Source organism: Artemia franciscana, chromosome 8 (genome assembly GCF_032884065.1).
Source record: "Artemia franciscana chromosome 8, ASM3288406v1, whole genome shotgun sequence".
Taxonomy (NCBI): Eukaryota; Metazoa; Arthropoda; class Branchiopoda; order Anostraca; family Artemiidae; genus Artemia; species Artemia franciscana.
In genome coordinates, this window is record NC_088870.1 from 26,638,269 (window position 1) to 26,656,182 (window position 17,914).

The following is a 17,914-nucleotide window of genomic DNA, read 5'->3' on the forward strand; positions in this document are numbered from 1 at the left end:
ACACTCCTTTTGCTACTTAAAAAGGGCATTATAACTTTAATTTTCGTTCTAATGAGCTTACTTGATATTCTAGGGGCATTGGTTGGATCCGATCACTTAGAAAAATATAGAAACAAGAAGCACATCAACACGCATCCGTGATTTTTTTTTTTGGGGGGGGGGGGAGAATGCCAATTTTTTTGTGTGAATAGGTGGTTGAAACCTCTGTTATGGGGTTCTCCGATGCGCTGAATTTAATGGTGTAATTTTCATCTAGATTACCTACCACTTGAGGGTGGTTTTTCCCTTTTCTCGTAATTCATATATTCATCAATTTCATATGTTGAAAATCACAATAAAAGCTGATTCCTCTGATATACATTTTACCAAAACGCCTCGTTGTAAAGGTTCGGTTACTATTAACAAGAGTTCCTCCCTACTGAAAGTGTGCTACAACGAACTAATTAACAGCCTTCACTTTTGCGACTCTAACCTCAGAACAATCAATATTAACAGTGTTCATTATTATGATACAGAATTTAGTACCCGTAAAAAAATTATACTTTTAACGAAAAAATGTTCACAAAGCATCCACATTTAGCATCTTTTGCTTTACTCTTTTAACAAATTCTTAATGTAAAAAAAGGACCCCAATTTTGAGTAAATCTGAGTTATTACTGCCACTTTACACCTATTTTTTTCATGTTTAAATTTTGTAGTTCATAAGACTTTGACTTAGTTTTAGAAGCCAAGGGACAAAACAAAACAAAAAAGGATTGGCTTTAGAGTCGAAAATGTAAATATTAGTATTTGGACAATTACATACCAATCAGTAAAACTAGATATTGCATGTTCACAGTATTTTGATCTTAGAAAGTTTCTTGATGGTTATTATCTTAGAGCTTAGCAATCTTAGAAGACATATAAAACTATAAAAAGATAACGAAACGATTCTCCGAAAGATTACTTTGAGGCAGAAATTTGGAAAGGTGTTACTACAGCAACAATACGGAAAAACACATTCACAGGAATTGCAAAATAATCTACTAAACTATCTATTTCCAAATCCAAACGATCAACCTTTCCTATTAGAAATATTCAGGAGAGAACCAGACAAAATGAGCCAAACATCTTGTCTTCACTTTCACTTAGACATGTTATATCAGCAATGAGGTTCTAAAACTCCCTATTGACTACTGTATGATTTTTCTATGTAAAAATAGTTATGACTTACCAAGAATGAAATTCGAATTCCATCCCTATTTTGGATTAATTAAGAAATGTGATTGGAGCCACTGATATCCTATCCACTTTAGATGAATCTCAGTAACAAACCAATACCTGAAATATAGAATATAGCAACAGTTATTAAATATATATTCAATAGCTCAATAGAATATGTCAATAGCTAAACTGCCATCAAAGTGTATTTAGGATGACTTGTGCGTACACGCTGTTGAATTTTATCCATGACCTCTTACAAACTATTAAATGTGTTATTGTCAGCAAAAACAAATACTGTTGAAGCTTTATAATGGAATTTTCACACACAATCTCATATCATTTTCTTCTACTGAAAGAGTTAGGAGAATTTCAACTTATCAGTTAATCTTGTTTATGGCTCTAAACACAATTTTACTTTTATTTTCTCGATTCAACAAAACAGTATCAGGGGAATCATGACAATGATATGAAAAATATTCCGAACAGAAAAACGTCTTCTATCTGGTCAAAAACGTGTGATGATTACAGATTCTTCGTGATTACCTCGTTATAATACTAACAAAGAAACCTAATAAGAATAAAATTTTCTTAGATTTTACAATAATCTGAAATCTGCTGAATTTCTTATTCCCTAATTTTGTTCACTAGTTTAAAATTTTATCCTTTGAATTTGCCACTTGCTACCTCTTCACTTAATTTTTTGTCTCGTTTTTTTTTTTACTTAAACACTATTTTTATACTGCCTGATAAAAGTTTTTTTTTAATGGGAAAAATAGTTTAACATTTTTCTCTTTTCAGGTCACTTGTGTCACTTTAAGCTTTGCGGAGTATTGCAGCGTCGGAAAATGAATTTTAATGGAAAATCGACCGCTAAGAGGACGAGACTTGGAAAAATGATTTAAGATTTCGAGAAGACAATTACTGCCTCAGAGCTATATTAAGAACCCTTTTGCTGATTATTCCATTGATCTCAATTTTATTTTGTAACAGAAACTATTATATTTTGTTGAAGTAAAGAAATGTTTAAGTTCTGAACAGCATATGACCATTGTAGTTAATTCTTATTGAACTGTAGAAATAAAGACCATCTAAAGATCATGCGGAATCTTATTTAACCTTGTTATATTATCATTTTTAATTATTTTCCTTTTGTTGATAGAAATAATTTGAATTACAATTTCTCACCATAAAGACCTATATTTCTTCTTAAATTTGCATGGGGGGAAAGGGTCTGAAAGGAACAAGTTTTTGGAAACTAAGATTTCTCTTTGTCAACTGACTGGAAATGTAACTATTAGACAGTAATAACTTATCAAGCTCTGTCATAAGAAAAGGATATAGCATCTTTCGGGTTTTTCTTCCACAGTATATTTTCCTGCAGCAGAATTTTTTTCCTCTCTAGGGTGGGCTTTACAAGGGCAAGGGCAGGGCTGCTCGCTCCATCCCTCTATTCGATGTAAAAAGAAATTGAGTTTCCATTCCTATTCTTTTCCTTGATATATATTCTTTTTTACATAACCACTACTACTACTACTACTACCGCCAACACGATAGCAAAGAAATCACAGCAGAACCAAGCAACGTAAGGCCAAAATAGCTGTACAGGCTACTCTTGCAAATCCCCTATCTATGCAAAACCACGCTCTTTACTCCCTCTAATGAAGTTCTAGTTCCTTTTAAACCCTCCCTTGGGTTCTCCTCTCATCCAATTCAGGGACAACCGGAGTAGTATCTTACCAACAAATCCAATCAGATCCTTATCCCTTTAAATCTGCGTCCCGATACCTTTTTTAAACTTCTTCACGACGCAGATGTTACGCAATAGGGAATGTTTAGGATTTCTTCAGATGTTGCATAATAGAATTTGGGTTGTTACGTAATAGAGTTTGAGGGTTGGTTAGAGTCTACTGGCCAAGCAGGATAGTTTTTTTTAACACATTTTGCTTCAGAAGGTTTTTCAAGACGTTTCAAGACATTTCAAAACGTTTTTTAAGATATTTTTCTTCAAGACGTTTTTCAAGGCGTTTCAAGATATTTCAAGACGTTTTTTAAAAACAGTTTTCTTCAAGATGTTTTTCGAGGCATTTCAAGACGTTTTTTAAGACATTTTTTCTTCAAGGCGTTTTTCAAGGCTACGTTAACGGGACCAGGCACGTTAACGTAGACTAAATGAATTTACCTTAAAACTATTTAAATTAATGTAACCCAACCTATCCAGTTGTTCGGCCATCTGTACCTATAGCGAAATAGATGGTAACAGCTGGGATGTAGTTCACACTAATGTGTCTCTGGCTTTGAAAAAATCCAAGGGGTAGCTGAATGTTGGCTGCAGGTATCCTGGGTTAGGTTAGATGGCCCAGTATTTACATGTGATGATGATATAATCTCGCATGAATTGTTTTGCTTCCAAGGTGGTACTGCTCTCTAGGGGCCTCCTCCAGGCCACTCAGGCGATAAGGGAACGAACTATAGATGTGTAGGGTAGGAGGAGGAGCAGGAAGAAGGTCACTCAAATGTACACTCAGCAGGGCTCACCGGCGTGTCCACACGTCCCACGAGTTACAAACCTTCTCCTAGTAATGGGTTAAATTGCATGGTGACCCAGAACACCATCGTGGGAGGATCTTTTATAAGAGGACAACTGTGGCAGGGTGTAAGATCCTGATCTATGGCCAAAGGCCTCTGCAAAAGGCTACCTTGACCCTTCCGCGGTACCTTCGAGACTGGGAACCTTGCGATTAACTCTATTCCCACTTGAAAAGTGGTGCCCCTCAAGGAAATTATAGCCTATTAAATAGCACATCATTGGCAAGGCATTCTGATTAATGGATAATTCATCTGGGCTTGATCTGTTTTGACGGGCGTTTTCGGGCTGAAAAGCCTTTTCCTAGCTAATTTATCTATTATGGGTTGCCTTCCCGTAGTAAAATAATATTTTTAGGCATGAATATCTACTGGATGTCACAGAGACTTCTTGCTGTCCGGTTCTAAGTCGGCTTAAGAGCCTCAGTGTAGACTTGAGAAGATATGTTGATCCCCGTCCTCTACTGGTATCCGGGATAATTGATTTTAGCGAGGCCAAAATAATTTCAATGAATTAACGAACATGAAAATTGGAACTTGAAATGTTACGACGTTTGAAAATGACTATCATATTGACATTTTAATTGAAGAATTCTGACAGTTCAAAATGGACTTATTAAGAGATTGTGAGTAGGAAGCATGAAATAAGGTGATATATAATTTGTTTACTTAGGCAAGAAGGACTAAAAAGTATAGGGTATCAGTTATAGTAGTATATGCACCAGTTGAACCGACTGACGGAGATACTAGTGACTCGAATGAATTTTACTTACAGATACAGGAGCAAATAGGTAGGGTCCCAGGTAGAAATACGGTGATTTTACTTAGAGATTTCAGCACCCGGGTCGGTAGAAATAGGGATAGATGGTATCCTAGCCTAGGTAAATTTGGTGTAGGAAAAGAAAACAGTAATGGCTACAGACTGTTGAAATTTCGTAGGTATCACAATCTGTTTATAACCAATACGGTGTTTGGTCATAAAATGGCCCATAATGAGTAACACATGGTACTCACGTAACGGTAAGACAGCAACCTTACAGATTATGTTATAGTAAACCGAAGACTGACAGGATCAATACAAAATACTAGGGTATGTAAAAGTGCTCTTATTTGTGTTAAAAGTAAAGATATCCTTCTAGTTGTGGCTATGGTTAATTTAAAGCTGAAATTTCGGAAGAGTAGCTACCTCCCGGGAAGTTATAATGTTGGTAGACTCCAGGAAGAGGATTTGAGAGAAACATTCCAGGAACAGTTAAACAAAATTGTGAAGTTGCTGATGGTGTCTTAGGTAAGAAAGTTAAGACTCTAGCTAAAAATATTAGTGAAATAGCTTCATGTTTAATAAAGACGAGAAGGGGTTTGTACAAGAATTATCTGAGCGATAGATCGAATAAAAACAAAAGGAATGGAAAGAAACTGGATAAAGCATTAACATATGAACTAAGGAGATATGAAGTGGGGGGCCATGAATAAACTGCCGAGGATATGGAAGATGCATCTAGACGGCATAACAGTCAAATATTATACTGACATGCTAGTAAATTGAGAGGGAGTAGTCAATCCGGACTCGTTCCAGTTAAAGATAGGAACAGGGCCACAGTTAGTGACGAAGAAAAAGTTAAAGAGAGATGGGCGGAACATTTTGAGAATGTGCAAAATCGAGATACAGTTACAGGAAGAGATATAGAAAGAAATAAAATGTTTGTGATACATTGGATATGAAGCAAGATTTGTTTTGTGAGGATGAATTAGCGACTGTACTAAAAGGATTAAAAAATAATGAGACCCAAGGTGCTGTTAGTGTGGTAAATGAGTTTCTTGAATATGGTGGCTCCGAGGTTAGAAATAGGTTTTTGAAGATTATGAATATCATTTTTGAAAAAGGGAAGTACCTAACAATTTTAGGAAAAACCTTAACTAACCACTGTATAAGACAGGTGATAAGAGTGAATGTCACAATCATCGAGGCATTAGACTGGTCTCTGTCGGTAGCAAATTACTTAGTAATCTGATACTTTTTAGACTGAGAGATGCTGTAGATAAAGCTTTAAGAGAAGAACAGTACGGTTTTAGAAAAGGTAGAGGATGTGTCGACTAATTTTTGACTTTGAGAAATCTCTTAGGTGTCAAATACCTTTGGTCCTCAGTTTTATACATTACTAGCTGTTGGTGGGGGCGCTTCGCCCCCCCCCCAAGTCCCCCCGCGCGCGCAAGTCGTTACGCGCCATATTAGTTACACGCCATTGTAGTTGTGTCACTGTGTCCCAACTGTAAATATAGGGATATACATATATATATATATATATATATATATATATATATATATATATATATATATATATATATATATATACATATATATATATATATATATATATATATATATATATATATATATATATATTTAACTACGTAAAACTTGCGAATATACAACATTCTTCGCTGTCCCATTATCTGTGCATAAAAATAGATTGTCAGGTTTACCGACTCTCGAACATGCAACATATAATTATCCATGGGAACACAATCCGTATTCAGATCCATACCGCATTTTTCTAAAGATTGCCCTTGAGCTTTGTTGATGGTGATTGCTAATCGAACATTCCCTGTGTCCCCGTCGTCATTTACATATCCCCTTGTGCCCTTTCGGCGTCCCTGTTGTAGCTGTGTCCCTGTGTCCCGGTCGTCATTTATATTCCCTGTTTCCCGGTCATCAGTTGTGTCCCGGTGTCTCGGTCTGTAATTTCTCTTTGAGCGTCCCGGTTGTCATTTATATTCCTTGTTTACCGCTGTCCCGGTCGTCATTTGTGTCCCGGTGTCCCAGTCTGTAACGTCATAAAGTCTTCAATGGCTCTGGTGGTGCAGCCAGTTGAGGAAGCTTAACTTTTCCTGAGGCGCAACACATTCCCATTGTTTCTCCATTAAACTTCAAGGCCTTGCAATAGGGACAAATTTTAGACATAGTTCCGATTTGAACACATCTACTCAAACTATAATCATCGACTGGGCTGTACCTGAATGCCAGGCTTTAATTTTGGCGTTGCTCTTGTGATTCCTCGGCACGCTTTCTTTTGGCATTATCTCTTTGAGCCGCAAGCCTGATTTCACGTTGTTCTTGTGATTTCTCGGCATGATTTTATCGGTATTTTCTCTTTGAGCCACAAGCCTGTTTTCACGTTGTTCTTGTGATTCCTTGGCACGCTTTCTTTTGGCATTATCTCTTTGAGCCGCAAGCCTGTTTTCACGTTGTTCTTGTGATTACTCGGCACGCTTTCCTTTGGCATTATCTCTTTGAGCCGCAAGCCTGATTTCACGTTGTTCTTGTGATTCCTCGGCATGATTTTGTCGGTAATTTCTCTTTGAGCCTCAAGCCTGTTTTCACGTTGTTCTTGTGATTCCTTGGCACGATTTTTTTGGTAATTTCTCTTTGAGACGCAAGCCTGTTTTCACGTTATTCTTGCGATTTCTCGGCCCGCTTTCTTTTCTTACTTTCTCATTTAGCCGCAAGCCTTTTTGCATTAACTCTTTGAGCTGCTTCCTCGGCTGTTTCTTCTGCCATTGTAGGATTTATACTAAAATTTCTCTGTGAGTTAACTCTTTGAGCTGCTTCCTCGGCTGTTTTTTCTGCCATTGTAGGATGTATACTGAAATTTCTCTTTGAATCGCCCCCTTATATACTTATAATGACGTCATATCCAAAGCCTTACATGTTTATAATGACGTCATATGCGGACAAACACACAAACATACAACTTATTTTTATATATATAAGATGAGCAAGCTTTCGACTCTGTTGATAGAAGAGCTTTTGCAAAGGTCTTATCCTTGTATGGTATACCAGACAAATATATTAAAGTGATTAGTTATATGTACGAAAATAATACTGCTGTGGTTAAGGTAGGAAATTAGGTGAGCAGCTGGTTTTGTATTAAATCAGTAGTTAAGCAAGGTTGTATTCTATCCCCCTTTATGTAAATCATTTTGATAGATTTTGTCTTAATTAGCACAGGAAAGGCAATTGGAGACCATGGAATCAAATGGGAAGGAAAAACTCTCCGGGACTTAGATTCTAGATGAAAGTGCTAGCAAACTGGCTAAACTTTTAGAGGTTTTGCGAGTTCAGGCTGTTAGAATAGGTTTGAAAGTTAATATTATGAACACTACGTAACTAAGACTAGGAATAAGTAAAGATGAAAAGGTGAAGTTTTGTAACGAAATAATTGATCAGATGGGCAGCTTTACTTAACTTGGTAGCATTATTAGTAAAGACGGTGGAAGCAGTGAAGATGTTAAAAGCAGAATAGCCAAGACTCAGGGTGTTTCTTCACAACTAAAAAAATTTGGAAGAATAGGAAGATAAGTATGCAAACCAGGATTAGAATATTGGAAGATACATTGATGATAGTAGTCACAATATGGCTCTAAAGCATGGGCGCTCCGAAAAGCGGATGAAGATTTAGTAGATGTTTTCCAGAGAAATTGCCTATGGATTGTTCTGGGTACCCGGCTGACGTGATCGTATTTCAAACAGTAGGCTGTGCGAAAAGTGTGGTTCAATCTCGCTTTCTAGGGCTATAATCAAAGAAAGGTTGAGATGGTTAGGGCACGTTCTGCGGATGAAGGATGACGGACTACCGAAGATTGTCCTTTTCGGCACACCGTCCGGGGCTAAACGGAAAGCAGGTCGTCTTCGTCTGGGTGGGAGGACGTCATAAGGAAATATTTAAAGAAAATAGGAACTTTTTGGGAGGGTTTAAAGAGGGAGGCTCTGAATAGATTGGCATAGAGGAGGAGTTTGCTTAGCTGTGTTGGCCTCGGGCGGCTTGTTGCTGCGGTGAGTTGTTAGTAATAGTAGTTGTAGTAGTATAGGAGCAAACAATATGTTTAATGGTTCTAGTATGCACTTACAGGGGATTCTCCTAGCATGCAATAGGCTATTTCGTAGAATCTTATTTCCCGAAACAAAATATTACAAATAGATTACTAGTACTGCTGTCTAGGGTATAAATCTATTGGACAGAAATGGCCCTTTCGAATCCTAGTGGGGCAAAAATCATTAGAATTTAAAGGTCCTTGAGGAAAAACACCTTGAAAGAAAGTGAAAATCCCGAAAAAAAATCTTTTAAGATATTATAATGAAAAGAGAAATCACCCTTTCAACAGCACAAACACATAAAAAAAGAAAGACGGAAGGAGAAAAGGAAGACTGTTTTCCTACATTAGTGATTAATATAGATCAGTAATTGAATGAGGTCTCAACCCTATTCATTCATACAATCACATATGTCAAACAGCCTAACCATACACAATCAACCATAAGGAATAATCCATGGACAGGCAGTCGTGTCATCAGTAAGTATAACTCCGTTATTACATTGTACCGTCTTTAGTATTGTGAATATTGTGTGTACTGTCATTACGTAACACCCACGTGCTTGCCCTCCTCAGTTACAAGTGGGAATTTACCCACGGGGCCTAAGTCTAGCATGTCACCTGTGAGTGCGTCATCCTTAACAAAAGTAAACATTCCCCTATCATGTAAGAACTAAGGAAATTATGAAGATTAACACCTTGAAGAAAAAATATCTTAAAAAACGTATTGAAATGCCTTGAAACATCTTGAAAAACATCTTGAAAAAAATGCCTTAAATAAACGTCATGAAACGTCTTGAAAAATGTCTTGAAGAAAAATGTAATATAAAACGTCTTGAAATATTTTGAAACCTCTTGAAAAACGTCTTGAAGAAAAATGTCGTAAAAACGTCTTGAAACGTTTCGAAAACCCTCTTGAAAAAAAATGTTAAAAAAAAAACTTCCCTGCTTGGCCAATGGACTCTAACAATCCCTATTACGTAACAACCCAAATCCTATTACCTAACATTCGAAGAAATCCTAAACATTCTCTATCAAACAGTTCGTGGTAACGAACTGTAGTAAGGAGCGACCCGGCTCAATAGTAACCGAAACTCTAAAAAACGGAATTTCGATACCAATTGTTACATCAAATGAATTGCATTTTAATACTGATCTTAAATATATAAGTTTCACCAAGTTTAGTCTTATCCATGAAAAGTTACGAGCCTGAGAAAATTCGCCTTATTTTAGAAAATAGGGCTAAACATCCCTTAAAAGTCATAGAATCTTAAGAAAAATCACACCATCAGATTCAGCGTATCAGCGAACCGTAGAGTAGAAGTTTCAAGCTCCTATTGACAAAAATGTGGAATTTTGTATTTTTTGTTGGAATTTTGTATAGTTGCGTGTTTATTTGTTGTTTTTTTTTTTTTCAGGGGTGATCGTATAAACCTGGTGGTCCTAGAATGTCATAAGATGGCTCATTCTAACGAAAATTAAAAACTCTAGTGCCCTTTTTAAGCGACCAAAAAATAGGAGGGCACCTAGGCCCCCTCCCACGCTAATTTTTTGCTAAATTCACCGGATCAAAATTCTGAGATAGCCATTTTATTCAACATAATCAAAAAAGCTAAAAACTATGTCTTTGGGGACGACTTACTCCCCCAAAGTCCCCGTGGGAGGGGCTGCAAGTTACAAACTTTGACTAGTGTTTACACATAGTAATGGTTACTGGGAAGTTTACAGACACTGTCAGGGGAATTTGTTTTGGTTGAGGGGGAGGGGTTGAAGGGAGGGGTATTGCGGGGGGGGATTTCCATTGAGGAATTAGTCACGGGGGAAGAGAATTTCCATGAAGGGAGCGCAGGATTTTTTAGCATTTTTAAAGAGCGATGAAAAAATAAATGTGAAAAGTTTCTTCAACTGAAAATAAGGAGCAGCATTAACTTTACAAACTACGAGTACGTTACTAAGAAAAAATGTAACTATTCGCTTAATTCTACTTAGCCTTTCTTTTCAAATCCGTTTCAAACTGGCCGATTGACGGACAAAAATATCAAACAGTTCGCGGTAACAAACTGTAGTAAGGAGCGGCCCGGCTCAATAGAAACCAAATCTAAAAAAAATGGAATTTTTATACTAATAGCTACATCAAAAGAATTGCAGTTTAATGCTGATTTTAAATGTATAAGTTTCATCAAGTTTAGTCTTACTCATCAAAAGTTAAGAGCCTGAGAAAATTCGCCCTATTTTAGAAAATAGGGGGGAACAGCCCCTAAAAGTCATAGAATCTTAACGAAAATCACACCATCAGATTCAGCGTATCAGCTCCTATCTACAAAAATGTGGAATTTTGTATTTTTTGCCAGAAGGCAGATCACGGATGCGTGTTTATTTATTTGTCTTTTTTTCTCCAGGGATGATCATATCGACCCAGTGCTCCTAGAACTTTGTGAGAGGGCTCATTCTAACAAAAATGAAAAGTTCTAGTGCCCTTTTTAAGAGACCGAAAAAATTTGAGGGCACCTAGGCCCCCTCCCACGCTCATTATTTTCCCAAAGTCACCAGATCAAAATTCTGAGATAGCCATTTTATTCAGCGTAGTCGAAAAACATTATAACTATGTCTTTGAGGACGAATTACTCCCCCACAGTCCCCATGGGAGGGGCTACAAGTTACAAACTTTGACCAGTGCTTACATATAGTAATGGTTATTTGGAAGTGTACAGACGTTTTCAGGGGGATTTTTAGGTTGGGGCGGGGGGTTGAGAAGAAGGGGATATGTTGGGGGAACTCTCCTTGGAGGAATTTGTCATGGGGAAAGAAAATTTTCATAAAGGGAGCGTAGGATTTTTTAGCATTATTATAAAAAAAAACAACGAAAAAATAAATATGAAATTTTTTTTTTTCAATTGAAAGTAAGAAGAAGTATTAAAACTTAAAACAAACAGAAATTATTACGCATATGATAGGCTTGCCTCCTCCTAAAACCCCGCTCTTTACGCTAAAGTATTTTTAGTAATTTCAACTATTTATTCTACGGCTTTTGTGATTCAGGGGTCATTCTCAAGAAATTGGGAAAAAATTTAAGCTTTAGTGTAAAGAGCGAGGTACTGACGAGGGGGTGAGCCCCCTCATATTCGTAATAAAAACATGAGAATACAGAAGTTCGTTACGTAAGCTAATTTGTAAGTTGCGTATATCTTTTGCTAATAAAAACATTTGCAAAAAATTAAAAGTTCTAGTTGCCTTTTTAAGTAACCAAAAAATCGGAGGGCAACTAGGCCTCCTCCCCCGTTAATTTTTTCTCAAAATCAAAGGATCAAAACTATGAGAAAGCCATTTAGCCAAAAAAAAAAGAAAGTGCAAATTTCGTTTTAATTATTCATCTGCGGAGAGCCAAAATCCAAACATGCATTGATTCAAAAACGTTCAGAAATTAAGTAAAAAAACAAAACAAGTTTTTTAACGGAAAGTAAGGAGCGGTATTAAAACTAAAAACGAACAGAAATTACTTCGCATATGAAAGGGTCTGCTTCCTCATCAAGGCCCCGCTCTTTACGCTAAAGTTTTTTACTGTTTTAAAAGGTAGAGTTAAGAGAAAGAGTCAAACTTTAGCGTAAAGAGTGGGGCGTTGATGAGGAAGCAGCCCCTTTCATATACGAAGTAATTTCTGTTCGTTTTAAGTTTTAATGCCGCTCCTTATTTTCCGTTAAAAAAACTTGTTTTTGTTTTACTTAATAGTCCAGTAAAAGTAATTTCTTGTTGAACACCTAACTTGGATAATATAAGAGACGGTGGTAACTCCAAATCGTAAAAAGTTTCAAAAGGACAATGTATAAATTTATAGAACAAATTAAATTGGAGATGAAATAATAGTTATATAGAATGGTAAAAATTCCCACCAAGTTGGAGTAATGTCGCTTTCGAATTGAATTTCTTGTAAACTATGTCAAAAAGTGCTCGATTTGACAAGCTGTCCGTCAGTTGATTAAAAAATCATCGGTATTTATCTGTTAAACGAAACACACCCAATAAGTGAAGTTAGGTTAACCCTAATAAAATATACCAAAACATGATGATAATAATACTTTAGAAACAAAACTATGGAAACTACGATGGAGATACATGGAAAGCCGGCCGCGCAGAACGCATTATATTTAAAATATTACACCCAACTTCTAACCACCTCTGTATATTAAATATTTAATAAAAAATATACATATCATAGTTTTTCTCACTCAAAATAAGCAAATCACAGCCGAACCCAGAGAGGCAAACCGATTTCTGTCTGATCTTACACAGCGTAATTCTTGAGTGTTCCTTTTAACAGACAAGTACAAAATCGTCTTTTGAGTTTTTGGAAAACTAATATTTCCCTTTTAAGTTAACAGAGAACTCCCAGCAGAAAGCTCGAAATATCTGGTCATGCATGTTTACAAAAATCAAATGACTGTAAGAAATGAGGACTTAGCTAGCTAAATAGTCTCAAGCTCAGTATGACTGACTTATTTGTTTCTTCGTAAGAAATATGGAGGAAAAGAGACATCAGTAAAGGTCGTTTGCTGCATAGCCTAATGACTTTAATGAAAAACCAATTGCTTAATTGGTTGAAGTTTTTGTGGAAAAAAGAAGATGTCACTTTTTCAAATTTTTTGCGTAATATTGCGTTTTGAATTTTCTGCCATTTTATCCATTCGTCTGCAATTCCCCGTTAACCTTCTTAGTTGGATTTCTGACTAAGAACCGAATTATACAGTTAAGTATGAATGTGAACCAGCTGAAAGTATAGAATCTTGTAAGGGGAAGTACAAAACTGATAAAATTCAATACCAAATGGTCTTAGTGCTCGAATTCCACGAGTTGCGTTACGGATCAGATAGGAACCAAGAAAAAGCTTTGACAAATTTAGTGAAAGAAAGGGACAAGTTCAACAACCGAGTTTGGTTGTTTTTTAACTGCCTACACCAATAAAACTTGCAAATGTTTAATGAATTACAATAGGAGTCCAAAGGATTGTAATGAACATGTCAAATTACCCGATTTGCAAAGGAGTAGAACTAGTGGCGATAGAACCAACAAATTCACCAAATTTGTTCTATAGTAGCGAAAGGGAACCAAATGAACACCTCAAATCACCATATTTACAGATAGGTGGAACTAGTGCAATAGAGCTACCGAATCCATCAAAATCGGTGACGAATGGAAGCCAAATGAGTTTTTTTAGATTACTATATTTGCAAAAGAGTAGAACCAATAGGATAGAACTACCAAATTGACCGAATTCGATAACAAATGAACACGTTAAATCACCAAGTTTTCAATTAGGCGGAACTAGTGTGATAAAACTACCGAGTTCGCATAAATTTGGTAGCGAATACGAATCCAATACATGCTTTAGATCATGCTATATAGAATAGACCGAAAAGAAATATTAAAAATGGGCATCGTGGCTTCACCATGAGGCTTGTGTCTGCCAAAATTTTCACCTTCGGCAAGAATTTTACCGAATGCCGAAAAAGTAGGGAGGCGATACGCTCCCCCTAAGGACGCCCACGATTTCAAGCTCTTTTTCGAAATTACCATAAATTTCTTTTATGCAATGAGCTTTTACTTTTCAGGTGAGGTGAAATAATATTTAAAATTCCTGGGTCAGGGTTTGATTACAATTTTTTTCACTAGGCATTTTTTTCAAAACACGTTTTTTAACTTTTGGCTAATATGCTGTAGTTCGCTCTTTACTAGGTTTCAGCTATTGCTGCAACCATGATGATTTAAATAAAATGTAGTCAAAGTATAAAAAAAAATTGGGTATTATACCGGAATAAAAGAGGTGCCTATTTTGCATTTTCCATGGGGGCTATTTTTCGCAGGCGAGAGGGCTGTCTTTTTCAAGGGTAGGGTATTTTCAGGGATTTTAAGCACCGGCTTCCATGGGCAGTAGCTAAAGACATGCTTGAGGAGTACCCTGTATTCCCTAAAAAAAAGATATTGAAATAGCTTAATAAGTTATATTACTCATTTTAATATGTGATTTTTTCCTGTTACTTTAGTTTCGTTTAAGGTGTTCTAATTGAAATCCGGTCTTACCTCATTTACAATTATGCTTTGTTTTGTACTCCCTTTAAATTTTTCATGAGTATAACTCATTTTTTACAGATTTTTTGTACAATTTTTTTTTTCATTTCCACCCATACTTAAAGAACTGACCATTATTGGCTTGCTGTTTAATTGGTTATTTAACAGCTTTTTATTGCTGTTTTTCGACTGATTTTCATGTCTATGCGTCTTTTCAACAAAGATATATGTGATTTACCTACTCAAATTTAATTTCAATAAAATGTAAGTGAAACGTAAAAAAAAGAATATATTCAACATTTTGCTCATGAGATGTAAATTTTAGTCCACTTCAGAAGCTTTCTTTTAATTGACTAGCAACATATTCTTGTTATTTTGTTTTGTCTCGAATTTACGATTAATTCATTCAATTAATGAAAATTATTGTTATTGACTGTTAACCATAGTTTTTCTTCGTTTTTTTTTATAAAATGTGCAATGACGAAGTAACATAAACTGTAAGCCCCGTTTTCTTTTAATTGTCCAATGGGATTTCCACTTATCAGGATTTAACCCCCTAAAAGATAACAAATAATTATCTGGCCACGTGTCACTTGAAACGGCACGAATAACTACGAGAATAATAACATTTTTCACATGTAAAATAGCCTATAGTATTGCTTTAATGCTATGTGAAGCTCTGACAAGGAAGAGGCTGGGGCTTCGGGTCTGTTTCTATTTTTACAGGCAAATACACCTTCAGCAATTATTTCAGAGCTGGGTAGGCTAATACAATTTGTGTGGCCAGAAGTTTAACTGTAAGATTGCAAATTGTGGTTGTCATTTGCCTTTTTTAGTCATTCCATTCAAGATGCTTTGGATATTTTTTATTGTGATAAATTGTCTTAATGCTCTGAAAAGGGAAAAATATTTCAATTGCATAGGATAGGAAAATTTCAGTAGGCTAATCAATTTAAAGTCCTAAATTAGCCAGGGAAGTGTTTTTTTCACTAAAAAAATCACCACCTTCTTTGAACTCCAATGATATAGCCCTGTTTTCGGCCCCCTTGAGCCAGTATCCAGTTCATGATTGTCATTTACACAAAATTTCACTTTTCTCTGTTACTCATTTCTTGTCAATATTACTAAGGGGTCATAGTTAAGCATTAGAGAAGTCATTGTTAAGTAACATGTGCTTATGTTATTAGTCACATCATAATGCTTGATGTGGTATAAGCCAAGAGAAGGACCTGTAGACCTATAGAAGAAAACCTGTTAAAAAAAGACGATGCTTTGTAATTTACATAATAAGTATAGCACATTCTACATGCAGCCCTGCTCTACTTTAGCCCCAACCCTCCTAATATGGAAATCTATAGCTGAAATTACATATTTTCTATTGATTCTGTCGATCTATCCCTCAAGCCTAGTACCTTTTAACTGAAGCAACTGTGGCAAAACAACAACTGGAAAAACAAGGAAAAGGTGGCAGAAAACATTGGAAATATATAATGTGGGCTATATATTTGCAAATTAGGCATGTTAGGGGTAAATTTTTTGTTGTTCATATTTTGACTTACAAATAAAGTGAATATTCCACTTGATGCCTTTTTGTATGTTCTTTACAAATATAATAATTGCTTATTTTGCTAGTTCAAGTTTAAGCACATTTAAGCACTTTGACCTTGCTTAACCTAACAAATTTTGGCAGTGAAAAACGTACATTATTTTGTCAAAAATGACCAAACACATACTTTAATTGAAAATTTGACATCAAAGAAGAAGAAAAACTGCATAATATTGTAAAATATATCAATCCAACTTAATTGCGGAAAATCAGTGCTCATAGATTATACAACATTTAAAAAATGGATTAATAATGAAACAGTAAGTTTGAGACCAGAGTTTTAAGCCTTTTTATACCCGAAAACTATTTGGGTATATTTTGGTCATTTTCTTAACCTTTTGGACCTTACTTAAACTAACAAATTTTGGCAGTGAAAAACATAAAATATTTTGTCAAAAATGACCAAACACATACTTTAATTGAAGATTTGACATCAAAGAAGAAGAAAAACAGCATAATATTGTAAAATTTATCAATCCAACTTAATTGTGGGAAATCAGTGCTCATAGATTATACAACATTTAAAAAATGGATTAATAATGAAACAGTAAGTTTGAGACCAGTGTTTTAAGCTTTTTTATCCCCAAAAACTATTTGGGTATATTTTGGTCATTTTCAAGAGCTCAAAAACTTGCAATTGAAGCACTCATTATGTTTGTAAAGAACATAAAAAAGGGCATCAATGGGTATGTTCACTTTATTTGTAAATCAAAAATATGAACAACAAAAATTTTTACCAATTATTAGCATAGCTGCATGATTTTCCCCTTGGTATGTAGGCTAAGTGAAAGGTCACTTATACCTAATCCTGTCCCTACTGTTTTTACTTGGTTGAAAAAAATCCAAAGAAAGTTCCTATCGAAAAGGAAAGAGACCAAAAGTGAGATTGAATTTGTCATAGCTTGGAGGTTTGCCCCTTCATTCTGTTTAAAGAAAACAGATTCATAATTGAAGCTTTGTTCATTTCAATCTTAGGGATGATCTACATTTGTTACACTTCATTAAATGGTTGTAAAGGGATACTTTTATTTATTTGTCTTGTTTGTTTTCTACGTGATTTTTTTAATCTTTAAATTGATATACATTTCTTACAAATTAATTAGTCATACCACAGTTCCATTTGCAAGTTTTGACCTACTTCATAACCCTGGTCTCAAAATTGCATATAAATTTCTTGAAACTAGGAAACATAGAACTCATCACTGTTTAAAAGAAAATAGATGGACATAAGTAGGTTTTAATACACTAAAGCCGTAGGGCCATGGCAATTAAAACAAAACAATGAAGGTTAACTTTTAAATGTTTGACATTACATAAATATAACGTTCACAAAGAAAAAACATTCACAAAATTTTACTTTTATGCTCAGTTACCATCCTGAGCAATTGCCTTAAATTTTTAAACCTTGCAAAACATTCACCAGCCACCTCTTATGACCTAAACTCTTGTCTATACATCAACAATTCATTGAAAAGGAAGGACCACCTTACTGGCATTTCTTCCTTTGTACTTATATTTAATGGGTTTAAAAGAAAGCTTCTATGGCTAAGTCAGAAGCCCAGTAAAGGACCAGGTGGTCCTTTATCCAAG

General features: G+C 35.5%; 2 protein-coding genes across 10 annotated transcripts in view; one reads left to right on the top strand and one right to left on the bottom strand.

Moving 5' to 3' along the window:
- LOC136030217 (uncharacterized) overlaps positions 1-2,238 on the top strand; it is a 33,130-nt gene extending 30,892 nt beyond the window's left edge. Inside the window, exon 4 of the mRNA XM_065709029.1 lies at positions 2,002-2,238. Coding sequence (XP_065565101.1) covers positions 2,002-2,105 — 104 coding nt within the window. The 3' untranslated portion in view covers positions 2,106-2,238. The remainder of the gene's footprint in view (positions 1-2,001) is intronic.
- LOC136030216 (monocarboxylate transporter 12-like) overlaps positions 1-17,914 on the bottom strand; it is a 262,967-nt gene that overhangs the window by 230,187 nt on the left and 14,866 nt on the right. For all 9 annotated transcript variants that reach the window (XM_065709028.1, XM_065709025.1, XM_065709021.1 and 6 more), the window contains exon 2: positions 1,214-1,320. The gene's annotated coding sequence lies outside the window, so the exon portion shown is untranslated. The remainder of the gene's footprint in view (positions 1-1,213; positions 1,321-17,914) is intronic.